At 43.1% G+C, this 24617-nt stretch overlaps 1 protein-coding gene across 2 annotated transcripts in view; it reads right to left on the bottom strand.

Annotated features, from left to right (window-relative positions):
* Positions 1-23864, bottom strand: part of DGKZ (diacylglycerol kinase zeta) — a 303200-nt gene extending 279336 nt beyond the window's left edge. For both annotated transcript variants that reach the window (XM_089684552.1, XM_089684554.1), the window contains exon 1: positions 23653-23864. In XM_089684552.1, coding sequence (XP_089540678.1) covers positions 23653-23849 — 197 coding nt within the window. In that variant the 5' untranslated portion in view covers positions 23850-23864. The remainder of the gene's footprint in view (positions 1-23652) is intronic.
* Between the last annotated feature and the right edge of the window lie 753 nt (positions 23865-24617).

Raw genomic sequence — 24617 nt, 5'->3', positions numbered from 1 at the left:
AGCTTAATGACTTCTCCCAGAGCTAATTGGAGCCAGGAGTGAGCCAACCTTGACTCCAATCAGTGTGATGACATTGGATGTGTTGCTGACAGCTGTCCTGCCCTTAAAAAACACACACCTGTTTTGGGTTTACTGGTTTCAAGAAGCAGTGTCTGATGTGAACCATGCCTCGCAGAAAAGAGCTCTCAGAAGACCTACGATCAAGAATTGTTGACTTGCATGAAGCTGGAAAGGGTTACAAAAGTATCTCCAAAAGCCTTGATGTTCATGTGTCCACGGTAAGACAGACTGTCTACAAATGGAGAAAGTTTAGCACTGTTGCTACTCTCCCTAGGCGAAGAGGAGTGGTCCAAAATGACTTCAGATCGTTGTGCTGGTCTGATCTGCAACTACAGGAAACGTTTGGTTGAGGTTATTGCTGCCAAAGGAGGATCAACCAGTTATTAAGTCCAAAGGTTCACATACTTTTTCCTCCCTGCACTGTGAATGTTTACATGTTATGTGCAATTAAACCATGGCAACATGTAATGTTTGTGTAGTATTATGTTCAGCAGACTGTGTTCTTCTATTGTTGTGACTTAGATGACGTTCAGAGCACATTTTATGCCCAATTCATGCAAAACTCCACGTAATCCCAAGGGGTTCACATACTTTTTCTTCCATCTAAATGTACTTCAGTGATTTCCAGCTTCAATGGGCATCTGGCAGGTACAGATAATACATACTGTAGGTACATTGATCCAAGCTGAACCAATGTACCTATGTATAAAATATCCACACCTGGAATTCTTCTTTAAAGAATGAACCCAGCCAAGAGTGACATTTACTGAAAGTTGTAAGCTGGTGGGCTAGTGTAAATCCACGGCTTCTTTTATTTCTTGGATATTGCAACGGCAAGATCTCCTTTCCATAATTCCTGACTCTGATCCTTTCTTGTACCTGGTAGTACCTGCTGTTTGAGCCTCTAGCAGTCTCAGTGGGAGACAGCCAACCATCCGCCATTGTATGAACCATGTGCGCAGAACTTGAATTACCTCCGTATGAGTGAATGCTGAATGTGGGAACCCTGTTTAGATTTAGTCACAGAGTCTTAATGCTTTTAGTTCTCAGTACAGGTACACTATATAATGACTACATACAAGAGAATAAAGAGCCATGCCACTTATACGCTATAACTGATCTCGCTCTTGTGTTATAATTGCTTCCCTGCCTTCCTTCCAAACGCAGATCTCAGAGCAGCATTGAGCGCTGCCATTCTCAGCGGGCTCGAAAGAAAGATGTTAAGCACACTTACAGATGATTAACACGGCATGAGCCTGGCACACCAAACCAATCTTTCATTGTGTCTGTTACCCCTTCGTCTGTTGACAGATATGTGTGTGTGCTCTGTAATGGTAGCAGCATTGTGTTCATCTATCCATGCAGAGAGAGCGAGCTCACCCTTTCACTGCCAAGATGGCTTTCTATGGGGAAAACACAGTATCACCAAAAGAAAAAAAACAAATATGTTGATGAATAAAACAGAGAATTACAACTAGAAATGGGAAGTCTTTAGCATGCCAAACACTGTGGAAGCACAAGTTGCAACAGCACATTTTTTTAACCACTTCAATATCGGGCACTTTCACCCCCTTCCTGGCCAGGCCAATTTTCAGCTTTCAAAGCTGTCACACTTTGAATGACAATTGCACTGTCATGCAACACTGTACCCATATGAAATGTTTATAATTTTTTTTATATACTGGCACTTTCACCTCCTTCCTGCCCAGACCAATTTTCAGCTTTCAGAGCTGTCACACTTTGAATGACAATTGCACTGTCATGCAACACTGTACCCATATGAAATGTTTATAATTTTTTTTATATACTGGCACTTTCACCTCCTTCCTGCCCAGACCAATTTTCAGCTTTCAGAGCTGTCACACTTTGAATGACAATTGCACTGTCATGCAACACTGTACCCATATGAAATGTTTATAATTTTTTTTATATACTGGCACTTTCACCTCCTTCCTGCCCAGACCAATTTTCAGCTTTCAGAGCTGTCACACTTTGAATGACAATTGCACTGTCATGCAACACTGTACCCATATGACATTTTTATCATTTTTTTTACATACTGACACTTTCACCTCCTTCTTGCCCAGGCCAATTTTCAGCTTTCAGAGCTGTCACACTCTGAATGACAATTTCACTGTCATGCAACACTGTACCCATATCAAATATTTACAATTTTTTGATATACCGACACTTTCACCTCCTTCCTGCCCAGACCTATTTTCAGCTTTCAGAGCTGTCACACTTTGAATTACAATTGCACTGTCATGCAACACTGTACTCATATGACAATTTTATCATTTTTTTACATACTGGCATTTTCACCTCCTTCTTGCCCAGGCCAATTTTCAGCTTTCAGAGATTCACACTTTGAATGACAATTGCACTGTCATGCAACACTTTTCTCCCTATGAAATTTTTATCATTTCTTGATATACTGGCACTTTCACCTCCTTCCTGCCCAGACCAATTTTCAGCTTTCAGAGCTGTCACACTTTGAATGACAATTGCGCAGTCATTCAACACTGTAACCAAATGACATTTTTATAATTTTTTTGAAACAGATAGAGCTTTCTTTTGGTGGTATTTTTATTTTTTTTTACTAAACAAACAAAAAGGACCAAAACGTTTGAAAAAAAAAACCAAAATGTTTTTCTTAGTTTCTGTTATAAAAGTTTGCATATAAGTAATTTTTCTTCTTCACTGATGGGCACTGATGAGGCTGCTCTGATGGACACTGATGGGGCTGCAGTGATGTGCTAAGGACATTGCATCCACAGCGAGCTCTCCATGCACGTCCATGGACGCCCTCCCAGAACAAGAGAGCTGCGCTGTAGCTGTCTTTCGGCTATTGCTCTTTACTAAGGTAATTAACACTGGCGTGGCTGGAAGGAAGATTCATAAATCAGCTGTAAGTAGAGGGAGAATTCAATTACATAAAGACAAATATATGTGGCGCTACCTCAGTGGGGGCCTCTTGGTTGTTCCCGGACCATGCACACACCCGGGGGATGCCGTGTAGCTGAAAATCTTACAAGAAGATGCTCCTGTAATGAACTGGAATGTCTTCTTGTAAGATTTTTGCCCGCTATGCATGTCTCAGGAATCTTCCCAGAAGAACAGTGACCTTTCGCCCACTAATGTGAAGGACTGGGGTAAGGTAAGTATAAATCTAACTTTTTTTAATGGGTTCATTTTACACCTACTAAGTCAGTCTATACATTGATCATGAGCTGATTCCCCCATTCACACATTCAAGGTGGATGGGGGATGCCTTTCCGCTGTGGTATTGTATTCTGACAGGGGGAAGCCTTCCCCGCAGTTAGAATACAATGATCAGTGTTGCTGGCTACTAGCCAGCAGCACTAATCGTGGAGGAAAAACCCAACAGGTTTGTTGTACAACCAGACTGTTCATGCATGGAGCAAAATTCAGCTGGTTCCTGCTAAACCAGCCAAATTTCAATCCATGTATGGCCAGCATAACAGGAGGTGATCTGTAAAAGGAGATTGCCTGGACAAGGGAAAACTGGGAGGGAAACTTGCATGGCAAGATCTGTTTCAAAGTGGACTTTGCATTAAGGCAGGCTTTCTCAAACTTTTCAACATGGAGGAACCCTTGAAATAACTTTCAAGGAACCCTTGCTAAAATTGACTACATGTACAACTCATGATACATTGATTGATGGTCAGTGGGAAGATTGTTCACCACCTTTGTGGTCATTGGGAAGAATTATAGCTAAAAAGAGCGATAGTGTTAGCAGGGACCAGGGGTGGACTGACAACTCATGAGGCCCCCGGGCAATAGGGGTGCCCGAGTTTCCAAATGGCCAGTCCGCCCCTGGCGGGGACATATCTGAGAGGCAGAAAGTGCTCATTGCTCAAGTAACCCCTAGGAACCTCTGGAGGAACCCTAGAGTTCCATGGAACCCTGGTTGAGAAACCCGACATTAAGGCAACTCTGTTGCCAACAAAAAAATATCTCTGCAGTCGGCTGCCCAGTGCATGGAACCCTAATGCGTAATGGGGGTGCAGGCTTCTGACATAACTGGAAGTGTTGAATACTGAAGTATGTAGCTCTACAAACAGGTGAAGATTGATGTAATCTGAAATAACTTTCAGGTATCATGGAATCCTTGTTAAAATTGACTACATGTACTCATGATACATTGTGTGATGGTCAGTGGGAAGATTGCTCACCACCCTTGCGGTCATTGGGAAGAATTACTGCCCTACAGATTGCTAAAAAGATCGATGGTGTCAGCGGGGACATATGTGAGAGGTAGAAAGTGCTCATTGCTCAAAGAACCACTAGCAACCTCTGGAGGAAACCTAGAGTTCCATGGAACCCTGGTTGAGAAACCCGACATTAAGGCAACTCTGTTGCCAACAAAAAAAATTGCTCTGCAGTTGGCTGCCCAGTGCATGGAACCCTAATGCATAATGGGGGTGCAGGCTTCTGACATAACTGGAAGTGTTGAATACTGAAGTATGTAGCTCTACAAACAGTTGAAGATTGATGTCACTGGCAGCGGGACTGATAAATATTAATAATGTTCTTTTACAGGTTGACAGAGTTGCGTTAAAAACAATAGTGTATAGTTTCTGGATAATCTTTATAATTTGTATGAAAAGTATTGTCCGTTTAGGCCCCTTTCACATGGGCGGACTCCCCCAGCGAATCCACCTCAGCAGGGATTCTGTCAGCTGATCCCCTATGAGCACATGGATGACAGGTCCACTTTCCTCTATGGGTGTTTGGATGTAAATGGGTCACCTGTCCATTAACATCCGACTGTCATCTGATCCGATCCGCTAGACGTATGGTGAACGGATCCCCACCTGCCTGTTTTCAGCAGATCTGATCAGATCGGATGCCAGCTGATGTAAACGGACACATCTGTTTACATCTGTCGCTCCATAGAGGGCAATGGATGGTCTTTTGACTTAGTTCAGGATTTAGAGAATGACAACATCTTAAAACACATTTGCAATGTTACATGACAAATACTGCAGACATAGTGGGATGTGTTATTAGGCATAGTAGGCATGCGCTGTGTCTTTGAGTTTGTTTCTTCTGTGTAATAAGCACAGATTTAGGTTAGGGTTACAGGGAGGGTTGATGTTGGGGTTACAGGGAGGGTTGGTGTTGGGGTTACAAGGAGCTTTAGTGTTAAGGTTACATGAAAGTTTAGTGCTGGAATTACAAGGACAGTTTATATTGGGGTTACAGGTTGGGGTTGTATTGGATTTAAAGAGAGGATTTGTATTAGAGTTACAGGGATGATTATTATTATAGATATAATGAAGATTACTGTTGGGGTTACAGGGATGATTATTATTATAGATATAATGAAGATTACTGTTGGGGTTACAGGGAAGATTATTATTGGAGCTATAATGAAGATTACTGTTGGGGTTACAGGGATGATTATTGTTAGAGATATAATGAAGATTTGTTGGGGTTACAGGGAGGATTATTATCGGAGCTATAATGAAGATTACTGTTGGGGTTACAGGGAGGATTATTGTTAGAGATATAATGAAGATTACTGTTGGGGTTACAGGGAGGATTATTATTATAGATATAATGAAGATTACTGTTGGGGTTACAGGGAGGATTATTATTATAGATACAATGAAGATTACTGTTGGGGTTACAGGGAGGATTATTGTTAGAGATATAATGAAGATTACTGTTGGGGTTACAGGGAGGATTATTATTAGAGATATACTGAAGATTACTGTTGGGGTTACAGGGAGGATTATTGTTAGAGATATAATGAAGATTACTGTTGGGGTTACAGGGAGGATTATTATTAGAGATATAATGAAGGTTACTGTTAGGGTTACAGGGAGGATTATTGTTAGAGATATAATGAAGATTACTGTTGGGGTTACAGGGAGGATTATTATTATATTATTAGAGATATAATGAAGATTACTGTTGGGGTTACAGGGAGGATTATTGTTAGAGATATACTGAAGATTACTGTTGGGGTTACAGGGAGGATTATTATTGGAGATATAATGAAGATTACTGTTGGGGTTACAGGGAGGATTATTATTGGAGCTATAATGAAGATTACTGTTGGGGTTACAGTGAGGATTATTGTTAGAGATATAATGAAGATTACTGTTGGGGTTACAGGGAGGATTATTGTTAGAGATATAATGAAGGTTACTGTTAGGGTTACAGGGAGGATTATTGTTAGAGATATAATGAAGATTACTGTTGGGGTTACAGGGAGGATTATTGTTAGAGATATAATGAAGATTACTGTTGGGGTTACAGGGAGGATTATTATTATATTATTAGAGATATAATGAAGATTACTGTTGGGGTTACAGGGAGGATTATTGTTAGAGATATACTGAAGATTACTGTTGGGGTTACAGGGAGGATTATTGTTAGAGATACAATGAAGATTACTGTTGGGGTTACAGGGAGGATTATTATTGGAGATATAATGAAGATTACTGTTGGGGTTACAGGGAGGATTATTATTGGAGCTATAATGAAGATTACTGTTGGGGTTACAGGGAGGATTATTATTAGAGCTATAATGAAGATTACTGTTGGGGTTACAGGGAGGATTATTGTTAGAGATATAATGAAGATTACTGTTGGGGGTTACAGGGAGGATTATTATTAGAGATATAATGAAGATTACTGTTGGGGTTACAGGGAGGATTATTGTTAGAGATATAATGAAGATTACTGTTGGGGTTACAGGGAGGATTATTGTTAGAGATATAATGAAGATTACTGTTGGGGTCACAGGGAGGATTATTATTGGAGATATAATGAAGATTACTGTTGGGGTTACAGGGAGGATTATTATTGGAGCTATAATGAAGATTACTGTTGGGTTTATAGGGAGGATTATTATTATAGATATAATGAAGATTACTGTTGGGGTTACAGGGAGCATTATTATTGGAGCTATAATGAAGATTACTGTTGGGGTTACAGGGAGGATTATTATTATAGATATAATGAAGGTTACTGTTGGGGTTACAGGGGGGATTATTATTATAGATATAATAAAGATTACTGTTGGGGTTACAGGGAGGATTATTATTATAGATATAATGAAGATTACTGTTGGGGTTACAGGGGGGATTATTATTATAGATATAATGAAGATTACTGTTGGGGTTACAGGGAGGATTATTGTTATAGATACAATGAAGATTACTGTTGGGGTTACAGGGGGGATTATTGTTAGAGATATAATGAAGATTACTGTTGGGGTTACAGGGAGGATTATTATTAGAGATATAATGAAGATTACTGTTGGGGTTACAGGGAGGATTATTGTTAGAGATATAATGAAGATTACTGTTGGGGTTACAGGGAGGATTATTGTTAGAGATATAATGAAGATTACTGTTGGGGTTACAGGGAGGATTATTATTACAGATATAATGAAGATTGCTGTTGGGGTTACAGGGAGGATTATTATTATAGATATAATGAAGATTACTGTTGGGGTTACAGGGAGGATTATTATTAGAGATATAATGAAGATTACTGTTGGGGTTACAGGGAGGATTATTATTAGAGATATAATGAAGATTACTGTTGGGGTTACAGGGAGGATTATTATTGTAGATATAATGAAGATTACTGTTGGGGTTACAGGGAGGATTATTATTATAGATATAATGAAGATTACTGTTGGGGTTACAGGGAGGATTATTGTTAGAGATATAATGAAGATTACTGTTGGGGGTTACAGGGAGGATTACTATTAGAGATATAATGAAGATTGCTGTTGGGGTTACAGGGAGGATTATTGTTAGGATTGCAGAAAAGTTTGGTGTTAGGGTTACATGTACAAGGTGGTATAAAAAAGTTTGGAGACTAGTTTTGTAACACGCCAACAGATGGCAGCACAAGGCTGCACACACAGTCAAAGCACCAGTCTTCATAAAACAGTGTGCCAAAAGACATCATCCTGTGTATATCATGAACTGTGCCATTTTGACCAGGAGAATCATTTCCAATGACGAAACTTGGGTGCGCGGGTTTCACACAGAATTTCATGTTTGCTCTTTGTTCTAACTTGCTGTCCATGATGAAATAGCAGATGTGGTAATGCACATGGTCAGAACAGCACCAGTTGCACAACTCCCGATGTACACAGGATGATTTCTTTTGGCACACTGACATAGGAAGGTCGGTGCTCCTTGTGACTTGTACTGCCATCTGTTGGAGTGTTACAAAACTAGTCTCTAAACTTTTTGATACCACCTTGTAGACTTTATATTTATATATATATATATATATACAGTCAGGTCCATAAATATTGGGACATCGACACAATTCTAACATTTTTGGCTCTATACACCACCACAATGGATTTGAAATTAAACGAACAAGATGTGCTTTAACTGCAGACTGTCAGCTTTAATTTGAGGGTATTTACATCCAAATCAGGTGAACGGTGTAGGAATTACAACAGTTTGCATATGTGCCTCCCACTTGTTAAGGGACCAAAAGTAATGGGACAATTGGCTTCTCAGCTTTTCCATGGCCAGGTGTGTGTTATTCCCTCATTTTCCCAATTAAAATGAGCAGATAAAAGGTCCAGAGTTCATTTCAAGTGTGCTATTTGCATTTGGAATCTGTTGCTGTCAACTCTCAAGATGAGATCCAAAGAGCTGTCACTATCAGTGAAGCCATCATTAGGCTGAAAAAACAAAACAAACCCATCAGAGAGATAGCAAAAACATTAGGCGTGGCCAAAACAACTGTTTGGAACATTCTTAAAAAGAAGGAACGCACAGGTGAGCTCAGCAACACCAAAAGACCCAGAAGACCACGGAAAACAACTGTGGTGGATGACCGAAGAATTCTTTCCCTGGTGAAGAAAACACCCTTCACAACAGTTGGCCAGATCAAGAACACTCTCCAGGAGGTAGGTGTATGTGTGTCAATGTCAACAATCAAGAGAAGACTTTACCAGAGTGAATACAGAGGGTTCACCACAAGATATAAACCATTGGTGAGCCTCAAAAACAGGAAGGCCAGATTAGAGTTTGCCAAACGACATCTAAAAAAGCCTTCACAGTTCTGAAACAACATCCTATGGACAGATGAGACCAAGATCAACTTGTACCAGAGTGATGGGAAGAGAAGAGTATGGAGAAGGAAAGGAACTGCTCATGATCCTAAGCATACCACCTCATCAGTGAAGCATGGTGGTGGTAGTGTCATGGCGTGGGCATGTATGGCTGCCAATGGAACTGGTTCTCTTGTATTTATTGATGATGTGACTGCTGACAAAAGCAGCAGGATGAATTCTGAAGTGTTTCGGGCAATTTTATCTGCTCATATTCAGCCAAATGCTTCACAACTCATTGGACGCTTCACAGTGCAGATGGACAATGACCCAAAGCATACTGCAAAAGGAACCAAAGAGTTTTTTAAGGGAAAGAAGTGGAATGTTATGCAATGGCCAAGTCAATCACCTGACCTGAATCCGATTGAGCATGCATTTCACTTGCTGAAGACAAAACTGAAGGGAAAATGCCCCAAGAGCAAGCAGGAACTGAAGACAGTTGCAGTAGAGGCCTGGCAGAGTATCACCAGGGATGAAATGCAGCATCTGGTGATGTCTATGCGCTCCAGACTTCAGGCTGTAATTGACTGCAAAGGATTTGCAACCAAGTATTAAAAAGTGAAAGTTTGATTTATGATTATTATTCTGTCCCATTACTTTTGGTCCCTTAACAAGTGGGAGGCACATATGCAAACTGTTGTAATTCCTACACCGTTCACCTGATTTGGATGTAAATACCCTCAAATTAAAGCTGACAGTTTGCAGTTAAAGCACATCTTGTTCGTTTCATTTCAAATCCATTGTGGTGGTGTATAGAGCCAAAAATGTTAGAATTGTGTCGATGTCCCAATATTTATGGACCTGACTGTATATATATATATATATATATATATATATATATATTTGTATATATTACTTGGTACAATGGTAAAGCAGGAAATCACTCCAGGTTATATTATACTCACAGACATGTTCCATTCATCAGTCACAAGACATATTTCCTGCTTGGATCTCTGCATGGTATGTCTCTAATTTTTTATTCAGAATTACTTTAACCCTTGCAATGTGATGCACCAGGTTGTGCCTCAATATCCTTGCGTACAATGCAGGATTATAAATCCCGGGTTGTATGTGAGGACACCAGAGAGGCCAGGACCGGTTCAGCGGCAAAGTGAAGGGGTTTCAAAGACTTTGTGTGGTGGGGAAGAAGCCTGGGGCAGCAAAGAACAAGGTAAGTATGTCACCTTATTCCTTTCCCCCTAAACCAACAAGGGTTCCATGGAACCACAGGGTTCCTCCACAGGTTGTTAGGAGTTCCTTGAGCTGTGGCTGATTGACCTCTCATCTGATGTTGCCTGGATCATTTCAGGTCCAACACCACTTGGCAGAGCCAGCACCATGACACCAGTAATCTTTTCAACTGTCTATAAGGGTGGCATTCTGACCACCACTGAAAGGGGACATGTTTCCAACTGACCCCCAATAAATTACTTTTAGCAGGGTTCCCTGAGTCAACAAAGATATTTCCTTTTAGTAAAAAGTTTAAAAAAGGCTTCCCTACACAAAATTATGATTAGTACAGAGGGGGGTCCACTGCAGTGTTTTTTTTTTTCCCTGGAGCTCTTCTTCAGCAGACAGTTTCCCTCTCTGTATCAGATGTTTTGTTCAATCGCATGAGATATCCAGCCCCATATAGTTTATACCACTGTATAAGTGACATGCTGGGAACTGTATTTCCTAGTGCAGGTAAAGTTAGAAACAGGGGCGAACTGACAACTCATGGGGCCCCCGGGCAATAGGGGATCATGGGGCCCCTGTGTCCTTGCCCAAACTCAAAAAAGCCTATGAAAAAGGTACCAGGGGCATCTCATGGGGCCCCTTCTGACCCCGGGCCCTCGGCAGCGCTCGAGTTTGCAAATGGTCAGTCCGCCCCTGGTTAGAAAACATATTGATTTGTATTTCTGAAAGGCATGTGTAGCCACTTGCCTGGCTAAGAATGGAGAGTGAGAAAAACACTGACTGCAGCTGCTCTCTGTAGCTGCTGCCCAGCAGTTCTGAACTGGTTACCAGCTGTATCAGTAAAAGGATGGAGCTACTGAGTTGGACAGTATTGCACTGTGGGAACTGTAGTTCAGAGGAGAGAGACTCCTCCGTGTAATCAAAAGCTTTTGCACTACATTTTCCAGAGATTGCCAGGAGGAGGGGAAAGAACTGAATTTTCCAAGGCTGTATAGAACACCGCCTCCTTTTGCCGTGAGTGCTCATTGCTGTCCAGTGTGCACCTTCAATGACATGCATCAGTGAAGGTGCATCAGTGAAGGTGTATCAATGAAGGTGCATCAGTGAAGGTGTATCAGTGAAGGTGTATCAGTGAAGGTGCATCAGTGAAGGTCCAGTGTGCACCTTCACTGATGCATGTTGGATCTGAAGTGCTGAGTTCAGGGGCGGACTGAAAACTCATGGGGCCCCCGGGCAATAGGGGATCATGGGACCCCTGTGTCCTTGCCCAAACTCAAAAAAGCCTATGAAAAAGGTACCAGGGGCATCTCATGGGGCCCCCTACTGACCCCAGGCCCTCGGGCAGTGCCCGAGTTTCCAAATGGTCAGTCTGCCCCTGGCTGAGTTTGGGAGTGCTAACAGTCAGAGTCACCTCGGTGCAGAGCAGAGAGTGGACTAATCGCTGTTTGTAACCAGATGGTGAGCTACACTATTGCTGGGGCTGGTGAGCTACGGTTGTGGGGCAATACTATCTGATGCTAGAGAGAGAGAGATAGACTGAACCCTTTAGGACCTAACAATACAGCCATATAGTAGCCTTATTGCTGCCTGCAGGCTTGAGTGGGACAATTCTCATGTGCACCAATGGTATAACTTGGCCCCAATGCTGGCCGGCTGAAGAGTTAGGACTACAAATGATACCTTTACAGATGCTACACAGAGACCTTCACCTATTGCTTATGCTAAGAGGTTCCTCTCAGGGGACATTGCACTATATCCTAGCCATTCTCCTAGAATCTGCTCGAGATTAGTTATAGAATTATTATTCACATTGCAGTTAATATATACACGCTCTGCTCATTTATTTATGAGTTGATTCCAGTCTAGTGGACTCTAACCTAATTCACATCAGCCTAGAGATCACATTGTTTAGCAGACTGTGTCTGAATCTTTCCTCTGTATTCTCATTTATGCTCAAACCATCATTTAATGTAACCGGTACTGATACATTGAGTTCATTTCCCACTAAATGGTCTTGTGTCTATTTACTGATACTAATTCACAGGCAATTCGAGGTATCCACACTTGTGTTCCTAAGTACATGCAGTAACTTTCCCTCAACCAGGAGTGCCAGAGGGGCTGAGGATTTTCATGGAGTCGAGGCACAGAATAGAGAACCCAATTTACCAATGGGCTCCTTTGGGTGTAACGCTACACAGTATCTCATCGGCTGTTTGCATTGGGAGTAAGCTATTTATAAGCAGTATATAAGTAGGCCACCTTAGTAACAGGATAATAACAGTGACATAAAGACCTATTTGTCCAGCTAGCTTGCTTTTATTCATTAAGGTCTGAGTCTCAGAGGACTACTGATTTTATTATCAATGATTCTCTAATCCTATCATTTTTCCATTATATTTGCATCCTCCTTGTTCTTACTATTCCCAGTTATGATTGTACTCAGTTATTATTGTAGCTTTATCCTCCAGCTATTTTTTTACATAGCGTTTACATTTTTAAATATTTGCTGTACCATACTCCCAATATTGTTAATTAAGTGGGAAGAAAAGCCTAATTATAACTAGTCTTAAAATGGTCTCTCTCCCCTCCCCCTCCCCCTACCTATTCTTTATGAAAAGATGTGTGTACTTACCTATTTTCAATCTGCTATCCACTTGCTATGGGGCACTCATGTGGAGCACTCAAGTCGCAGTTTGTGTGGTCCTGATCGCTTCTCACAGGCTGTGATTGAAAGCCAATGGCTCCCGCTGCTGCCTCCATGGCCTGTGAGGAGGCAGAGAGCAGAGAGAACTGCTGCTCTCAGGCACAGTGCTGGATCGAGATCTGTCTCAGGTAAGTATAAAGGGGGGGGGGAGCTGGGTTGGTAGGAGCACACAAATAATGCATTAAGGTAAAAAAAAGCATGCCTTTAGAATTAATTTTAAGTGTTACTAAACCCACAACAGTAAAATCAGTCTGTATATGCAGTAAAGCATGCTTGTTATACTCACTGTGGAACCTAAGAGGTTAATCCTCTGCATTTTGTAAAAATATTGTGTGATCCTGACTTCTCTGATCCTCCCCTTTTTTCAGTGTCTTCCTATTATCTCCTGATAAGAAATATATTGTGGAGACACTGCACATGCTCAGTTTGATGTGTATTGCTAGAGAGGTTTTTTATTCTTTCTTAGGAGAGTGCATGTGATCAACACAGAGCCAATCAGCACTGCCCAGATAGAGGCCAGGGGTTCTACATCCTCCTAGAGAAAACTCCTCTAACAAGCTTTAACCAGTGCTCGGCTGGACACTGATAGAAGTCACAAGACTTCTCTAACTGTTGATGAGAAAAGGTATTTAGCAGTTTATATTTACTAAAATAATTACATTTCCATGTTGTGTGTACTTTGGACTAGGTATAGAGAATGCAGGGTCTGGGGTTTAGTAACACTTAAAGTCTATGGGTAGAGGAATAAACTGTAATACCTTATTATATGCTCTGGCAGACGTCCTCCATGCTGTGCGACTGGTTCCCTGAAGCCTCTTCTCTTTGGTACTCTGGCTGATGGTCACATGCTCACCTCATCAAGTACAATGCAGGGCCAATAGTCCTGCATCACACTATAAGTGAGAATGGCCAGAGTCCATTCACAAACCAGTGTGTCAGAGGGAAGTGGGGAGTGCTGGAACCTGCAGGTAATCTTCTTTTTCTGTCTATAAAGATTTTTTACCAACACTTTTTTAACTATTCTAGGCAAATGGATGTTTGACTTAAGTTTCCACATTTCTTTAGACCACTACAGGGTCATAATTATATAATTATATGGGGCGGCACAGTGGCTTAGTGGTTAGCACTTCCTAAAAAGTTAGTTACCAAAGAAATGTTCCAATAAATACAACACTTCTATTATACCAACATCATTGCGCCAATGTAATAAAGAGGTTAGCACTTCCGCCTGGCATCACTAGGGTTGTTGGTTCGAATCCCAACCACAGCATCACCTGCCTGGAGTTTGCATGTTCACCCTGTGCCTGCATGGGTTTCCTCCCACACTCCAAAGACATGCTGGTAGGTTAATTGGATCCTGTCTAAATTGTCCCTAGGATGTGCATGAATCCCACCATGTTCTTGTGGACTCAGGTGGGATCTTTGGCCTAAATGATACAAAGAACATAACTGTATCTCGTGGCTAAGTGGTTAGCACTTCCGCCTAGCAGCACTAGGTTTGCTGGTTCGAATCCCAACCATGGCATTATCTGCCTGGAATTTGCATGTTTTCCCTGTGCCTGCATGGGTTTCCTCTGGGTACTCCAGTTGCCTCCCACACTCCAAAGACATGCTGGAAGGTTAATTGGCTCCTGTGTAAATTGGCCCTAGTATGTGTATGTATGAATGTGAGTTAGGGACCTTAGATAGTACGCCCCTGGAGGGTTAGGGACTGATGTGAATGTACAATATATATGTAAAGCGCTGAGTAAATTGACGGCGCTATATAAGTACCTGAAATAAATAAATAAATACAGTATGATGGGGCCCTGTAGCAAAACCATTAAGGGGCCCCCTGCCTCAATAATCTCTATCTCAAAGGTAATTTCCCTAGTGATGCCAAATACTGTGTGTTATCATGTAGGGGTAAATACACAATCATTTTATCCAAATTGATTTGCCAAATGTTATTGCTACTTGCATAAATCACCATGCAGCCAGACTGCTGCGGGCCCCTGATGCTTCTGGGCCCCAGGACAGTCTCATGGAAGTCTGCAGCAACCAAAGGACAGTAGGGATGCTCATCTAAAGGGATGCTGGGAACGTGTTCTTTCATATATAACTTATGAAGAGCAGTTCAGTGACTGTCACAAGCCCTGAAATAATGCCCACCCATGACTGAGGCCAGACGATTATTGATGGCAGGCAAAATATTTGTGAAAGGTGGACCAATGACAGTACAGAGTGGGAGGAGAGGAGAGGAGATTGATGATGACGGGAGTCATTCAGGAAATGAGATTCAGGTTTGCAGGGAAAGGTAAGGCTGGAGGTCAGCTTAAAAAAATCTACTTTCTACAGTGTCTCCTTCACAGTTAAACACATAAAAAAGAATTTTAAAAAATGGCGAGCACTCTGCTATCTTGGTGTATCATAGCTAGCTGTGCAGGGGGCGGGGCACTGACAGCATGGAATGATCTGGAATCAGGTCATGAACAGACAACAAACTATTCCGGAAGGAAAGCAGCAAACCTGTATATTACTTGTCCTTCCGCCTTCAGTATTGGTCACAAAATGTACAAAACTTGATATTTCAGAATCTAATTTGGGGCCTGACGTGCTGCAAAGTCTGCTGTAGGTGAAACAGTTGGTTGCCATGGCAACCCATCAGCATCCTTGATGTATTTTAAAACTGCAAAAATTGACATTGAAAGTCAATTGGTTGCTCTGGGCAACCACACGTCTTTTCTCCAACATTGCTTTTCCTCCACAGCAGAAGGGTGTGGCCAAGGGCGGGGACTGTGCAGAAGGCGGTGTCTTTGAATGAAGTTGAATGTTTGGCATCATTGGAGTCCTGTATTGTTACCCCTATATGCCCGCCCACACTGCTTCTCTGAAAAGTGATCTGTAATAGCTTTTCAGAGGCACTTGGCATGAGGTGAGGAGGTGATATGTCGCCTCCTCACAACCAGATTTGATCCTGTAAATACTGCCCCACCGCGCTGCATGTGCTTGCCGGAGGGAATGCAGCATGGCCCCATAGACTTGGGTGGTGTGCCAAATGGAACATGCTAATTGTTTGCTGTGAACATGAAGCAAAGCATCATGGCAGCGGCATGTGTTCAGCTCTGAGTGGCTGCATGCTTGCGTTCGTGTGAGCAGTTGGGGAGAGGGGAGGTAGTAAAAATGTGGCTCAACCACCTTTGTTTTACCATCCCCTGGCTGCACGTGTGAACAATACCCTTGTTTTATTTCTTTAGACCAGGGGTCTCCAAACTTTATAAACAAAGGGCCGGTTTACTGTCCTTCAGACTTTAGGAGGGCCGGAGTGGGAGTAGAAAATGTCTAAGCGTCAGGAATAAAACAAAATATAGTCAGTGGAAGGGGGAATAGTGCCCCATCATTGGTGTCAGTGGCATGAATAGTGCCCCATCATTGGTGTCAGTGGCATGAATAGTGCCCCATCATTGGTGTCAGTGGCATGAATAGTGCCCCATCATTGGTGTCAGTGGCATGAATAGTGCCCCATCATTGGTGTCATGGGGAGGAATAGTGCCCCATCATTGGTGACAGTGGGAGGAATAGTGCCCCATTATTGGTGACAGTGGGAGGAATAGTGCCCCATCATTGGTGTCTGTGGGAGGAATAGTGCCCCATCATTGGTGACAGTGGGAGGAATAGTGACCCATCATTGGTGTCAGTGACATTAACAGTGCCCCATCATTGTTGTCAGTGGGAGGAATAGTGCCCCATCATTGGTATCAGTGGGAGGAATAGTGCCCCATCATTGGTGTCAGTGGCATGAACAGTGCCCCATCATTGTTGTCAGTGGGACGAATAGTGCCCCATCATTGGTGTCAGTGGGAGGAATAGTGCCCCATGATTGGTGTCACGGGGAGGAATAGTGTCCCATCATTGGTGTCAGGGGGAGGAATAGTGACCCATCATTAGTGTCAGTGGGAGGAATAGTGACCCATCATTGGTGTCATGGGGAGGAATAGTGCCCTAACATTGGTGTCAGTGGGAGGAATAGTGCCCTAACATTGGTGTCAGTGGGAGGAATAGTGCCCTATTATTGGTGTCAGTGGGAGGAATAGTGCCCCATCATTGGTGTCAGTGGGGGGAATAGTGTCCCATCATTGGTATCAGTGGGAGGAATAGTGCCCCATCATTGGTATCAGTGGGAGGAATAGTGACCTATCAATAGTGTCAGTGGGAGGAATAGTGCCCCATCATTGGTGTCAGTGGGAGGAATAGTGCCCCATCATAGGTATTAGTGTGTGGGAGGAGTAGTGTCCCAACATTGGTATTAGTGGGAGGAATAGTGCTTCATCATTAGTGTCAGTGGAGGAATAGTGCCCCATCATTAGTATCAGGGAGAGGAATAGTTCCCCATCATTGGTGTCAGGGGGAGAAATAGTTCCCCATCATTGGTGTCAGGGGGAGAAATAGTTCCCCATCATTGGTGTCAGGGGGAGGAATAGTGCCCCATCATTTTTGTCAGGGGGAGGAATAGTGCCCCATCATTAGTGTCTGTGGGAGGAATAGTGCCCCATCATTGGTGTCAGGGGGAGGAATAGTGCTCCATCATTGGTGTCAGTGGGAGGAATAGTGCCCCATCATTGGTGTCAGGGGGAGGAATAGTGCCCCATCATTGGTGTCAGGGGGAGGAATAGTTGGTGCTAGTGGAAGAAATGGTGCCTCCTTGTTGGTGTCAGTGGGAGGAATAGCACTCCAAGGGCCGGACAGAGACAAGCAAAGGGCCGCATTCGTCCCCCAGGCTGCAGTTTGGAGACCACTGCTTCAGACCAAACACAGGAATATGATGTGAGGACACAGGAGGATAGAGCTTCATGTGGCTAATGAAATATGTATGACATTTTGGAAGGAATTGTCATTTAAAAACCGCATGGTTGGGAAAAAAAAATGACATGCTCACAATGTTTATTTGCCTCAGATTCAGTTCCAATTATTGATTAAAAACAGTTTTTGTCTTTCTAGGACTATACAAGACACCATCGGGGGGCAGGGGCGGACTGACCATTTGGAAACTCGGCCACTGCCCGAGGGCCCGGGTCAGTAGGGGGCCCCATGAGATGCCCCTGGTACCTTTTTCATAGGCTTTTTTGAGTTTGGGCAAGGACACAGGGGCCCCATGATCCCCTATTGCCCGGGGGCCCCATGAGTTGTCAGTCCGCCCCTGTCAGGGGGATTCAATAAAATCATGCTGGCACTTTTCTGGTGGTAATTTCCATAAGAACTCCCTGCATCTAATTCAGGTAAGCATTACCCGACACGTGGCAGATTCATGCAGTCCTTACTGCCGCCACATTACCCCCTCGCCCTCCTGAGGATTTCCCCCCCTTCCTGACCAGGCCGGTTTTTGCGTTACGGTGCTGCGTTACTTTAACTGACAATTGTGCGGTCATGCAACGCTGCAACCAACATTTACGTCCATTTTTTCCCACAAATTGAGCTTTTTTTCGGTGGTATTTGATCGCCTGTGCGTTTTGTATTTTTTGCGCTATAAGCAAAAAAAGCTATTAAACATCTCCAGTAAAAAATGTAAAAAATTTAATTTTTCATAAATTTAGGACAAAATGTATTCTGCTACGTCTTTGGTGAAAAAAATTTCAATACATGTAATTTAATTGGTTTACGTGAAAGCTATAGCGTTTACAAATGGCGGTATATATACTGGAATTTTTTTTTTTTTACTAGTAATGGCGGCGATCAGTGACTTATAGCGGGACTGCGGCGGGCATTCTGACACTGGGAGGGAACTGACTTGGTGTCACTGACATCTCCAGTGACACCAATACAGTGATCAGTTCTAATAAAAAGCACCGACACTGTGCTAATGACACTGGGAAGGAAGGGGTTAACATGTGGGGCGATCAAAGGGTTAACTGTGTTCTGTTTTACTATGTAGGCTGTGTGTTTCACTGTAAGCACACTGCTTTGTATGGCTCAGCTATGCAGAGACATACAAAGCAGTGTGCAGGAGCTGACAGGGGATAGATTTGTTTTGATCTCCTCGGAGATTGCCGGGTGGCGGAGGGAAATCCCCGGCCGGGACCTGGTGATTGGCAGCCGAGGCCGCGAATATATATACAGTTGTGCTCAAAAGTTTGCATCCCCTGGTAGAAATTGTGAAATTTTGGTATTGATATTGAAAATATGACTGATCATGCCAAAAAATGCTCTTTTATTGAAGGATGATGATCATATGAAGCCATTTATTATCAAATAGTTGTTTGGCTCCTTTGTAAATCATAATGATAACAATAATCACCCAAATGGCCCGAATCAAAAGTTTACACACCCTGGAATGTTTGGCCTTGGTACAGACACACAAGGTGACACACACGGGTTAAAATGCCATTTAGAGGTTAATGTCCCACAACTGTGGCTTTTTAAATTGCAATTAGTGTCAGCGTAGAAATAGTCAATGAGTTTGTTAGCTCTTACGTGGAAGCACTGACTAGGCTAGATACTGAGCCATGGAGATCAGAAAAGAACTGTCAAAAGTCCTGCGTAACAAGGTAACAGCCATCTAAAGCAGTGTGCTTACAGCAGGCATGTCCAAAGTCCGGCCCGCGGGCCATTTACGGCCTGGGGGTTGGTTTAATACGGCCCTCCAACAGCCCTCCCTGCTCTGTGTAATGTGGCCCTCCCACGGCCCTCACTTCTATGGCAGACAGTCTTCTGCTTGAGAGCAGAGGGCAGTGCGCATGCCTGACTGCGGCGCGTTCTCCCTGGTCTGTGTAAATGCGGCTGTCGCACGGCCCTCCCTTCTGTGGCAGACAGTCTTCTGCTTGAGAGCAGTGCGCATGCGTGACTGCGCTGCGCTGGGAGCGACAGAGGGCGGTGACGTCAGGGCCGGGCTTCAAGCGTGAAGTGTGTTTCTCTTCCCCTCCCGGCTGCCGAGCAGAGACTTCAGCTCCAGCTACCTTTTTCACCCTTCACATTAGTGCAGGTAAGTTTTTTTTAAATTTATTTTCAATACATTGTGAAAACTCAGCTGTCAGTTGATCTTAATGTTATGAAATGAAAAGTATGTCGTTTGCAATTAACTTGGCATAAAATAATTTATTTGCATTTAATTGTAATGGTTCAAAGAATGTTCGGAAAAATGTTCGGCCCTCCACCATGTTCACTTCATCCAATCTGGCCCTCTTTGAAAAAAGTTTGGACACCCCTGGCTTACAGTGAAGCACACTGACACGGCCCCATAGTAAAACATACCCAGCACACTGTTAACCCCTCATGTTAACCCCTTCCTGCCCAGTGCCATTAGTACAGTGTCAGTGCTTTTTTTTTAGCACTGATCACTGTATTGGTGTCACTGGGGATGTCAGTGACACCAAGTCAGTTCCCCCCAGTGTTCCCCTCTGCTATAAGTCACTGATCGCCGTCATTACTAGTAAAACAAAAATTCTGGTATCTATACTGCCATTTGTAAACACTATAACTTTCACGTAAACCAATTAATTTACACGCATTGCAATTTTTTTTTTGTAGCAAAGACATAACAGAATATATTTTGGCCTAAATTTATGACAAAATTTTATTGTTACATTTTTTTGTACCTGACATGTTTATTAGCAAAACGTCAAAAATATTTTTTTTCTTAAAATTGTCGGTCTTTTTTTTTATGTTAGCACAAAAATAAAAACCGCACAGGCGATCAAATACCACTGAAAGAAAGCTCAATTCACGGGGGAAAAAAAAGGACGTAAATTTCATTTGGGTGCAGCGTTGCATGACCGCGCAATAAAACAAATCCTTCTGCATAAGTTGTACCTGTCTATCTACAGCAATCTCTTCAACTGTAGACAAAGTCTAGAATTTATAAAGCTTGTCTGAGCTCAGTTAAAGTAATGCAGTGCCGTAACACAAAAAATGGCCTGGTCAGGAAGGAGGGGAAATCCTCAGGAGGGCAGGTGGTTAATAACTGTATAAGAACTTTTTATTATAGGGTGACAACTCTCTCTCCCTGTCTGCCAGGTGTGCTTTTACATTGTCACCCTATCACATGGGCTTCTGATGGAGACTACAAGTGGCCTTTTCAACACACATTATACAGGCATGGTCCACTTCTGTCACCATCAGGAAACCAACCCTGGGAAATCCCATGCAGCCATTGCTGGAATGCATATACACAGGAAGAGGCTTCAAACAGGCTGCAAGAGATCAGCAGCACTGAAATGTAACAAAATATGGAAAAAAAAGATGAAAAAATATTTCATTTATCAAAAAATGGTCATTCTTTATGAAACACTTTCCTTTAGCGAACTAAATTTTATTCAGTTAGGGTTTAGATTTAAAGTGGTTGTAAACCTCAGACCTTGTGATTGACAATCTCAACTCTGTTCCTGTAAGCTGTGTGGAGAGGAGGGGGTTGTCTGTCTCTTCCCTCCAATCAGCTATCAGAGCTCTCCTCACTGAACTCTGCAGTGTGTAATTTCAGCTCCACGTCCCTTTTTTCTGACAGCTCAGACAAGCTTTATAAATTCTAGACTTTGTCTACAGTTGAAGAGATCGCTGTAGATAGACAGGTACAACTTATGCAGAAGGATTTGTTTTATCTCTGTGTATCAATTGAGGCCAGTCACTTCACTGGGTATATGTAAGAGATTACAACCACTTTAATTTAATGTTTTAATAACCCCCCTAATAAATTCCCCAATTCCCCAGGGATGGACTGACCATTTGGAAACTCGGGCATTGCCCGAGGGCCCCGGGGTCAGTAGGGGCCCCATGAGATACCCCTGGTACCTTTTTCATAGATATTTTTGAGTTTGGCAAAGGACACAGGGGCCCCATGAGTTGTCAGTCTGCCCCTGGTGTCCCCATACCCTTTCACCAGACTGTTGAAACCATCATCATCACCAGTCCTATAAGTTTCCAGTATGACTTCTAAGGAGGTCAATGGGCTGTTTTTGCTTTACAGATGAATAAAAAGAAAATCCTATTTATATGATCCTATTTATATATATAGAAACAATGAATCACAAATGCACACGCTAACTAACATGTGACATGATGCTGTTTATTTACAGTCAGTACATAGAATCAATGTCCAGTTATTGACAACTCATGTTCTTCTGACACATCAAGTCAATTTCTCCACTTTGATTCCAAATTCAATAATGTGGAGAATCCTGTTCCCTTTTTGTAAAATTATTTAGATATCTGGCCCCATTCCTCAATCATTTGGTTCCGGTATTCCTAGTAGGGGAGACGAGACCCATTGCCGTGCATTAAGAGGGGAGCAGTGAAATGCAATCATAGTGCAGTACTACTAAGCAGGACACAGACCCTACTGTAGCTGCAGCAGGGGCGGACTGACCATTTGGAAACTCGGGCACTGCCCGAGGGCCCGGGGTCAGTAGGGGGCCCCATGAGATGCCCCTGGTACCTTTTTCAAAGGGTTTTTTAAGTTTGGGCAAGGACACAGGGGCCCCATGATCCCATATTGCTCGGGGGCCCCATGAGTTGTCAGTCCGCCCCTGAGCTGCTCTCATACTGTAGCTGCACTTATGTACATGGGGTTACTGATTGGGGGCACAGTCAGTACTCCTTTACCAGGCTCAGGGCCCATTGGGTCAACAGGTGGACCTAGGCTGGTGTGAGTTGTGCAACCTCTTTGTTGGCTTTGAGTGCATTCTCTGTAAAACTGCCTGAAGTGGAGTATAAGATGTCTCAGCGGATGATAAAGAGACATGGCTCCTCTACACCTCTGGTAAACCCCGCCTGTGCTGGTATAGGCGGTACTCCGGGGGGCCGGAGATCTGGCCCCATTCCTCAATCATTTGGTTCCGGTATTCCTAGTAGGGGAGACCAGACCCATAGACATGCATTAAGAGGGGAGCAGTGAAATGCAGTCACAGTGCAGTACTACTAAGCAGGACAGAGACCCTACTGTAGCTGCACTCATACTGTAGCTACACTTATGTACACAGGGTTGCTGATTGGGGGCACAGTCAATACTCCTTTACCAGGCTCAGGGGCCATTGGGTCAACACGTGGACCTAGGCTGGTGTTAGTTGTGCAACCTCTTTGTTGGCTTTGGGTGCATTCTCCCTAAAACTGCCTGAAGTGGAGTAGGAGATGTCTCAGTGGATGATAAAAGAAATGGCTCCTCTACACCTCTGGCAAACCCCGCCTGTGCCAGTATAGGTGGTACCCCGGGGGGCCAACTTAGCCAATGAGAGCTATGCCTGCCTTTCAGCTGGCACCACTATACAAGTGAAGGGTGGCTGCCCTACACACCCCTTCCTAGAGCAGCAGTTCTACTAAATGGAATGGGGCTAATGGAAATGGCTCCAGGAGAAGACCCGCCATGTCCATTTAAACAGGGGCCCTGTCAGGTAGGCTGTATGGGCCCCATGATTCTAATGGTGGCCCTAGTATATATATATATATATATATATATATATATATATAACAAAATGAGGTTTTAAAACATCTACATGCATTTCTAAGATTAATTGCATCAGGCTAAACGCATTCACACACGTAAGTGGAAAAAAAAGCATTTAATAGATTTAATAGAATACTTAATAGACTTAAATGAATTAGAAGGTAAATGATCTCTCACCTGTATGACAGCTGCTTCTTCATATAAAGTGGAACCAGATTTTCTACTGTTCCTTCAGAAGGGACTCTTGAAGTGTTAATCTGTGACATGGCAGAAGTACTGGCTCTCACCTCTTCTCCTTCAGATATACCATGCGAGCTGGTTACTCCTCCATCCCCCGATCTGTTGGGGTCCTGATCCTGCCCTCCCTCCGCCATGCTACCCGCTGCCCTCTGTAGTCCCCCCCTTAGAAACTCCGTCAAAGCCTTGCACTGCTCTGTGCAAAACGACAGCAAGTTCTATCAAGGAAACCGAGCTGTTAAAGGGAGAAGAAAGAGGAGAGAAGGAAAAAGGTTGAGTGGAAAGGGTTTGATTTACAAAAGGAATAATTTCTGCCTATGCTCACTTCCAATGTCCAATCAAGTTCCGGAATAAAATAAAATCTATTTTCTTTTTCAAATTCTAATGAAGCTGATTGGGTGCTTGAAGTGAACACAGAGCAGCATGAGAATGATTCAGCCCCCAAAAAGGAATAAAAGGGAAATTGGTTTTGGTAAGATGTAGATCTACAGTGAGACAGGAGATAAAGAACGGGAAAGAGAAGGGGAGAGGAAAAGAGAGAAGGGGAGAGGAAAAGAGAGAAGGGGAGAGGAAAAGAGAGAAGGGGAGAGGAAAAGAGAGAAGGGGAGAGGAAAAGAGAGAAGGGGAGAGAGATAGAGAGAGGAAAGAAGAGAAAAGAAAAACGAGAGATGAAATCTGAGAGAGGGAGGGAGAAGGATGGGGAGGGAAAGAAAGAAAGAAACAAACAAACAAGGAAGCAACAGAAGCAAGAAAATGAGAAATGGATTCTAATCAGCTGAAATGAAAGCTGGTATGGCTGTAAAAAGAGCTAAATGTACAAAGTCCAAAGGTGCAGAGAGGCATACCGGAGGCAGGAGAGGTAGACGGAAAAGCAGAGATGAAGGAGAGAGGGGGGTGGAGTTCAA

This window comes from Staurois parvus, unplaced genomic scaffold (assembly GCF_062004578.1).
Source record: "Staurois parvus isolate SC_StPar_1 unplaced genomic scaffold, SC_StPar_1.0 ptg000350l, whole genome shotgun sequence".
Taxonomy (NCBI): Eukaryota; Metazoa; Chordata; class Amphibia; order Anura; family Ranidae; genus Staurois; species Staurois parvus.
The sequence above is the reverse complement of the archived record's forward strand: the minus strand, read 5'-3'. Positions and strand labels throughout refer to the sequence as shown.